This window comes from Nanorana parkeri, unplaced genomic scaffold, assembly GCF_000935625.1.
Source record: "Nanorana parkeri isolate BGI_ZX_2015 unplaced genomic scaffold, ASM93562v1 scaffold18, whole genome shotgun sequence".
NCBI lineage: Eukaryota > Metazoa > Chordata > Amphibia > Anura > Dicroglossidae > Nanorana > Nanorana parkeri.
Genome location: NW_017306286.1, coordinates 1,502,365 through 1,511,118, shown reverse-complemented (window position 1 = coordinate 1,511,118; position 8,754 = coordinate 1,502,365). Strand labels below are relative to the sequence as shown.

The window sequence follows — 8,754 nt, the reverse complement described above, 5'->3', positions numbered from 1 at the left end:
GGCATAGTGAGTTACCTGTTGGTTCCCCTGAGGACTCAGTGGTGGATGGTGTGCCTGTTAGTCCACCTTTTAATTCCTTACCCTCTGTTGCATTTGCTTCTTTATTAGCTGGGTCTCATTCTTCCTGCCTTAGTATGGATGATTTTGCGGCCTCAGTGTAGGTTTTCATGGGTCAGATTTTTGCCATGTTGTAAGCGTCTGCTCATATAGGGGGCATAAGTGCAGTCCCCCTTCTCCAGTTCCCTCTGAATCCTAGTTGAATGAGGATGTTTCCCAACCAGGATGAGGGTGGTGAGAAGTTGGAAGGAAGTGCTTCTTCTGAATTGGAGAATGTTTGTCACAAAAATTATATAATACTATTGCAGTGTTAATAGATGGGGTTAGAGAATGTCCTTCTATTATTCCCGTTGCCAGCGACTTAAGGCATGTGGGGCCTGCAGCAAGATCGCTTCCATGGGCCGGTTTTAGGGTAAAAATAACACACAAAAAAGTCCTCCATCCCCAAGAATGTCTTCAAACTGGTGGATGATCAGTCCAGCCAGGTTAGGAAATGTTTCTTGGCCAGTTTAATGTATGATCCTAAGTACAGATGCAGTCTCTCTGGTTGGGGGGAATCTCTCAGTTCAAGGAATGTGGAGTACGGAAGAGTCAATTTTGCTGATCAACACCCTAAAGATGAGGGCAATGCATCTTGTTCTCTGTCACGGCCCTGTCATCTTCAGGGGCAACCAATGAGAGTACAATCTGACAACACTGTGGCTCTAATGTGCACAAGCAGTTATGCTCAAAAGGAGACAGTGACAATTCTAAGATGGGCAGAGTCTCATGTCCTGATTCTGTCAGCTTTTTTCATTCCCAGAGTGGAGAATTGTCAGGCAGACTTCCTCAGGCGACAGTAACTAGATCAGAGGGACTGGTCCTTAAATCAGGAGGTATCTCAGCAGATTTGTCGACGGTGGGGTACACTGGACGTGGATCTTCTAGCAGCAGGCTCAACAAGAAGCTGGACAGGTTGTATCCAAATTCAGGGATCCAAAGGCTCTTGTAGTGGATGCTCTATTACCGCCATGGGATCAGTTCTGTCTAATCTATGCCATTCCTCCTTTGATGATTCTGCCCTGTCTCCTTCGCAGGATAGCTCTAGAAGGGATTCTAGTAATTCTAGCGGCTCCCAGTTGGCCTAGAAGAGCATGGAGCATGGATATTCTCTGTCTATCGACCGGATCTTCTGTCTTAGGGTACAGTAGCTGGCTTTGATGGCATGGCTGTTGAAGCCCAGGTCTTAAGAGAAAGGGGCTTATCAGAAGATTTCATTCCCTTACCTTGTTACAAGCAAAGAAGCCTTTGTGTTATAAAGTATTTTACCAAGCATGGCTAGCATACGATGCTTGGTGCAAGATAAGGAGTTGAATCCTAGAATTTTCTCAGAGAGCCAGGTCTTAGTTTCTCCAATCATAGTGGGATCAGAGGTGAGCTTTGAGTGCGATTGAGTGTGAGGCAAGATTTCAATCATAACTATTCTTTTTCATGAACCTTTGGCTTCTAATTTTCTAGTAAAGGCCTTCATACAGGGAGTTGCTCACATTTGCTTATCCTAGATGTCCTCCTGTATCTCCATGGGAACTTAATTTGTTGCTTTCTTTTTTGCAGAAGCCTTTGTATGAGCCTCTCGAAAGCATACTGTAGCTTTAGAGGATATTACTTGTAAAGTTGTGTTCCTGGTTGCTATTACCTCGGCCAGGAGAGTCTCTGAGCTAGCAATCCTGCCCTGTAAGGAACTCTTTTTGGTCATGCATCAAGAAAAAGTTCTTGATTTGGTTTTAAGGCCTAAACAGTCTTTCCCACCTAAGGTGATTTTGTCTTTTCACATTAATCAGGATATTGTGTTGCCCTCCTTTTTTATGGAACCACAGAATTTTAGGAAAGAATCATTACACAGTTTGCATGTGGCAAGGGTGTTAAGGGTCTATCTTGATGCCACCTTTTCCTTTAGTCCTCTATTGGTCTATTGCTTGCAAATAACTGAGGGTCTGTGGTGGGGGTAGGAGTTATATATGATTCAAACTGCTCTGGCCCGTGTCCAGTCAGCTGAAAGTACAGCTATATAACCCATCCATCCTGATTATCAGTGTCCTGTACTGTACTCCAAGAAAAGGATTCTACAGGTAAGTGAGAAATTCTATGATACATGCTACAGTGTAAAACAGGGCAGCCATCAGAAATTTTGGGGTCCCCTTACACGGCTTTAGGCTGCCCCCCCCCCCCCCCCCACACACACACACACACTGCCAACACACTGAGCCAGTCACACACTATTATTATCTATATAGCTCTGACATATACTGCAGTGCTGTACAGAGAACACTGAGCCAGTTACATCAGTCTCTGCGCCAGAGGAGCTTACACTCTAATGCACAATGGCACCAGCTGTAGGGGGACTACAAATCCCAGCAATACATTTATACAGCAATGCCGAGCAGTATATGAATTTGACTCAGGGATTAGCGACCCACTGGACTCTGGGCTTAGCGACCCGCTGGACTCTGGGCTTAGTGACCGGCTGGACTCTTGGCTTAGTGACCCGCTGGACGCAGGGCTTAGCGACCTGCTGGACGCAGGGCTTAGCGACCTGCTGGATGCAGGGCTTAGCAACCCGCTGGACGCAGGGCTTAGCAACCCGCTGGACACAGTGCTTAGCGACCCGCTGGACTCTGGTCTTAGTGACGCAGTGGACGCAGGCCTAAGTGAAGGAATGGACGCACATCTAAACAATGGACGCAGGCCTTAGTGACCCGCTGGACTCAGGGCTTAGTGACCTGCTGGACTCAGAGTTTAGTGACCTGCTGGATGCAGGGCTTAGCGACGAGCTGGACACAGGACCCACCTGATACCCCACACATACCTGAGAGTGACCCTGCAGAGCCCACCATAGATGCTGCACAGCCCATCTGATACTCTCTATGGTGGGCTCTGCAGGGGTCTCAGGTGGTCTGGTCAGGGCTGCATCTATCTCCCAGCTCCTCTTACCTGCTCCCTTGGCCTCCCCTGCCGCCGGACTGGTCGGAAGTGACGTGATGTCACTTCTGGCCGGTCCGAGTTCAGTAGAGCGGCTGCGCCGATGGGGCCCCAGCTTGCTCCAATGCCACTGGATTGGCAATGCTGGGAGTCTGGCGCTGCTAAGGCTTGACAGCCTCCTCGCCTGTCACAGTCGTCCGATACTCATGTAAGGGTCCCGGGCGGACCCCCCAGGCTGCCCGGGCCCCCTTACATGAGTATCAGCCGTACCCCTCTGATGGCGGCCCTGGTGTACAATGTACTATCTGAGTGTACAATCTTTGTACAATCTTCTTTAGATTTACCAAAATATGCAATATGAGGACCTACCTAAATTTTCTATTCAATTTGCATCCAATCATGTAGGCCCTTGAACTACACAGTTGTTGATAGATCTAAAGGATATTGTATGGTCAGATTTCAACATGTGTGTGTTGAGCTTATAAACCCCTTCGTGACGGGAGACGTACAGTGTACGTCCCGGCACTCTGTGCCTATATGACTGGCCACGTACACTGTACATGACGAGTTATATCAGGCTTTGTAATGCTGGTAACAGCTGATTCTCAGCAGTTACCAGACATTAATGAATGCCTCCGTATTGAGGCATTGATTAATGAAATAATTAAGCTTTTTGTAAAAGCTTCTTCCTTTCATTGATGAAAGAATGAAGCCGTTACATACAAATACAGGACCGCAATTTGCGATCCCGTATTTGACAGCTGAAAATAGCAGAGAGGTAGCAGTGACTCACCTCTCTGCTATTTGTTTTGACAGCTCGAGAGCCCGATGTTTAGATACATTTCACTCAAAAGATACAATGTATATCTTTTGAGTGAAATGTATCAGTTCTGATCGTCTAGGCACGATCAAAGAGCTTTTAGTGAGATCTGAATCTGACTAAAGTCAGGATCAGTCTCTAAGGTTATTATTAGCTGTTCCTAAGTTTGGATCAGCCTAATAGCCAAAAATTTTTTTTAAAAAAGTTAATTTATCAAGCAGAATCTGACTGCTTGATATAAACTGACAAGAAAAAAAAAGTTTATTTTTTTACAAAGTGTAAAAAATTTTAATAAAGTGTAAAACAAAATTAGGAAAATAAAAATGATATATGAATATATTTTTTATACTATAATTAATATAAAAAATTCTAAAAAAAATTATAATAATCAAAACTTGTGAAAAAAGTGTTTTCTTCTAGTTTTTTCCACCATTTTTTTATTTTATTCAAACTAAGTGAGGGGTTAGGTACACATATGTGATATAATTATATAGCCCTATCTGTCCTCTAAAAAACTATATATAATATGTGTGGGTACATTTAGTAAGAAAGTATATTACTGCTGTGGAAGAATCACACAGCACAAATGTAAAAAGTGTGTCAGTCATTTATGAACAGAACCTGAAAACTAGCTCAGTCATGAAGGGGTTAAGAGACTCTAACAGTAGAAGACATTTGGTTGGGCAGTCAGTTGGTTTGACACTTACCACCAATTTAAACTGAACATATGATGCAAAAATGCACTAAGGGTTTCCTTTAGTATAAACCACATACAAAAACACTAACTACACCCATAAATATAGGATTATGCAGCTAAAGGTTTTATGTATGGGCAGCCCCAATAACCAATTGGGAGGCTGGATGGGGTAAGCTCAAACTTTACTTTTAGAGAAAAAAAACCCCAATAATTCATTATAATGTATATCTCTGGATTTGCTTCTGCTCTTGCATTGTTTTATTTAATGCTTAGTTTGAACTGCACAGGTTGGTGACAGATTTACTTGATCATGACCAGACCACTATCAAAGTATATATAACCAAAAGCAAAGGTAAACACATCTTTACAAAAGATAACATCCATAAGTGAAGTTATATATTTATGTGATGATTCTAAACTAGCTGCTTACCAATAAATAGTAGTAGTATATAATGTATAATGTTTATTAAATACATTGCAACAAGGGTAGGCAACCTCGGCACTCCAGCTATTGTGGGACTCCATGTCCCATAAGGTATTGCAAGACCCTAACAGCCACAGGCATGACTTCCAGAGGTCAAGGTACAATGGGATTTGTAGTTTCAGAACAACAGGCGTGCCAAGGATGCCAACCCCTGCTTTAGAAGAATACATCAGTTTAAATACATCAGTGTTTCCAGTGTAGAGAATTACCTCTGGAGGAAGTTCTCATACTTTCTACGGTAGGCAAATCCTGCTCTTCTGACTCTTAAATACTCCATTAAACCTAGGTATTTCACTTGGTGACGAGCCAACATATCGTCAAACTTTCCTGTGGTATGCAAGAAAACATTTATATAACAGTGTTTTACAATCAGTAAAGAGTTTTTAACATAATTAACATAAATAAGAAGAAATCAAACAGAACATACAACTAATATAAACATTTATTATATTATATACACTCATGGGCAAAAATATTGGCACCCCTGCATTTCTGTCAGATAATGCACCACTTCATGCAGAAAAGTGTTGCAATTACAAATGTTTAGGCATTCTCATGTTTATTTTAGGACTGTTACTGATTAAAATTTTGGTGTTCGATTAATCAAAAAAATGTTTAATCGATTCATTTTGATTAATTATAACGCACATACAGATCCAACTACATTGGCCTACACACATACAGCACAGCAATGAAGTAATAAAATGAACTAGGATCACACTAATCCAGCACGTTATTAATCTCACGTGCCCCACTCAATATGGCCGACATGTGAAATGTTATATTGTAAACATATATTGTTATATTGTACTCCCCTTGTAATAGCAATAAAAAAAAAAAATCAAGTTTAATAATATAGAGTAAAAAAAGAATTAAAGCCCCCAGTCCCCAAATACACACAAATGCAAACATGCACATCGGGTGCACACATGTATGAAAGTGATGATTGCACCACACAATATTAGCAGCACACAACAAAACAGCATAACTTACAAAATTCCTAATATATCTAAAAGATAAAACTGTATTGAGTTAAAAAAATAATAAATATACTGTATGTAAATTTTAAATTGTGCCTTGTGAAACGGTGAAAATCAAAGTTACTCAAAACTGTAAATAGGAGAGCATCTGAGATCAGAGGGTACAATAGGGACAATGGAGGGAAGTAGATTGTGGGTACACAGCAAGACACAGTGTGTGGTGGCAAAGTCCTCTTATTGCCCTCCTAAAACTCACTAACAACTTACTAACTGTTAAAACCAGTGACCACTACTCCTTACTCATACTGATAGAACTTTCTGTTGCCTTTTATATACGGTAGTTAACCACCAAGTCCTTCTTAAAGGAGAACTATGGGATTAGGGCTTTTCCCCATAGTTCTCCTAAGGGTAACGGGAGGACACAAACTAGCGTCCTCCGGTCACCCAAAGCTCAGTATACCGCGAGCTACATATATCTGAAACCTGAATTGCTGCCATGGGCTATTGCTTTTGCTCATCATCACTGCTCCTTGTGCTGTTTTATTGAAGAAACCCTCTGGTGTAACACTGCTCCATTTTTTAAAATTATCTTCTTACCTGGCTGTTTGTCATTATTTGGTTTGATACATCTAATGTAAGCTGGTTCCTTGGACATCAAAATTTCTATAAGGCTTGACAAGCTATTTTTAAACTGAGTGGTTACCTGAAAGGATGGGAAAGAACATTATTTCCATAATGTATTTACAGATAATAAACACACTGTAACCTAATGTATAGAAAATTAGTTTGTGTTGCATGTTATATACTGTATATACAGGCTTATTTAAAGCAGTATTACACACTCAAACTTTTTTTCAAAAATGAAGGCAGATCAAACAAATATACATTGCCCAGAAGAGTATTTCTTTACATATTTACCCAAGCATTTACAGTCATCATGTTTCCAAAAAGCTGGCTCCAACTCTCTCACCTCGGTTTCCCAAACTTCCTGTCTAGTACAAGATCACAAGGTACAGAGCCGTCTCCAGCAGCCGTCTATCTACTAGCATGGAAACGGGAGGAGGAAGAAGGAGTGGGGGCTGTGTGTATCTGGAGGCACACAAAGCTTACTAACACACACAAAGGTGGCTCCATTGCACTCTACAAGGGAAAGGAAACAGGATATCCTAAAACAGGATATCGGGGCCAGTGCTCAGGGGACCGTCTGATTCCGTAGGAAACTAAGACAGTTATTCACAAAGCTGCAGTTTGGCTATTCACTTCAGCCCTGTACGGCTGATTTCAGCCATATATTGGCTAAAATTAGCCGTACATCGGCTGCCTTTGGTCAGCTGAATATGCTCTGCATGTTGGCTGAGCCAACAAAGTGCAGAAGGAGTTCCAGATGTTGGATTGGCTGAGCCAAAGCTCCAGCAGCTCACTTGCTGCCGTTCGCCCCTATTCTCATAGGGGCCGAACGGCAGTGAGTGAATAGCCAAGTGCCGCCAAGCGGCATTCGGCTCAGCTATTCTGCTTGCTACCTCCCACAAAAATGGATCCACCGATGTAATCCAGGGTCAATCACGACATCCAGTGTTGTCCACGATGATGACGACTCGACAAAATAAAAAAAAAATTAAGTAATAAATAATTTAAAAACACAGACGCCTGCCTACCTGAACGCGATAAACTCCCACCGCAGAATGAAGAATCTGACAGATGCCGGCAAAATATAAACAATTGGGCAGAGCTAGCGGTGACATCAACTGTTTACTTTTGCCCGGCACCTGCCAGATTCTTTAGCACAGGGGTGCCCACAATTTTTCGCCTGGAGATCTACTTTACAAATGATGAGTTCAATGAGATTTACCAACGAAAAAACACCTGCATTCAAAATGCTGCAAGCACTATTTTTGCAGATCGCACTGGACCGGAATGCAGGCACTGTGGGCAGGGGGCATGGCTGCGGTGCCATTGACTTCAATACAACCCCACACTCCCTCACGCCCCTGAACGCAGGGAGTCGGCCGGCTTGCATTCCAGTGCGTCCTAGAGGCCCCGACATCCTGTCCTGCCGCGGTGCTCGTGTGGCTGACGTTGCACATGGGGAGAGGTGTCCGGCCCCTTTCCGTCTGCGGCGTCTGACACATTTAGCCAGCAGCCGCATGAGCACTGTGGGCATAGCCAAAGCCTAACACTGGAGTGATCAGCTGATTGCTCCAGTGTTTGTCCTGCACAGAGGATCCGAACATATCACTGATATGTACCGATCCTCCGCCGCTCGGCCACGCACACGTGGGCTCAGCTTTTCCTCTGGTATCCCGCTGCTCTCCCGGGCAGAGGCAGTGGGGGATCCGAGGAGAAGTGAAATAAGCACTTTAGCCGTGGGGCAGTGGATGAGGGAGCCGCTGTCACAAAACTAAGGACGAGCGGTGAGGAGAGAGAGAGGCGCCGGCTGTCAGATCCTGGCCGAGCGTCTCTCTCTCTCTCCTCACCGCTCGGCCTTAGTTCTGTGCAGCAGCTTTCTCCTCCGCCGCCGGCTGCAGCGGTTCCATCACTTCTCCTCGGATCTCGGCTGCATACAGATGGGGGAGAGCAGCGGGGATCCAGAGGAGAAGCCCCATGGCGGGAGGACAGGACATCGCGATCTACCAGTGATCACTACGCGATCGACTGGTAGATCACGATCAGCCTATTGGGCACCCCTGTTCTAGCAGGTCCTGGCCAAATAAAAACAACTGAGTGGAGCCGGCAGATCAGCGTCCCCAGGTCACTTGGG

The 8,754-nt window shown here is 43.8% G+C and overlaps 1 protein-coding gene across 1 annotated transcript in view; it reads right to left on the bottom strand.

The window, feature by feature from the left end:
- MYO1H (myosin IH) overlaps positions 1-8,754 on the bottom strand; it is a 98,054-nt gene that overhangs the window by 32,922 nt on the left and 56,378 nt on the right. Inside the window, exons 18-19 of the mRNA XM_018560451.1 lie at positions 6,594-6,699; positions 5,226-5,343 (exon numbers count right to left, since the gene is read on the bottom strand). Of these exons, the coding sequence (XP_018415953.1) occupies positions 5,226-5,343; positions 6,594-6,699 (224 nt within the window). The remainder of the gene's footprint in view (positions 1-5,225; positions 5,344-6,593; positions 6,700-8,754) is intronic.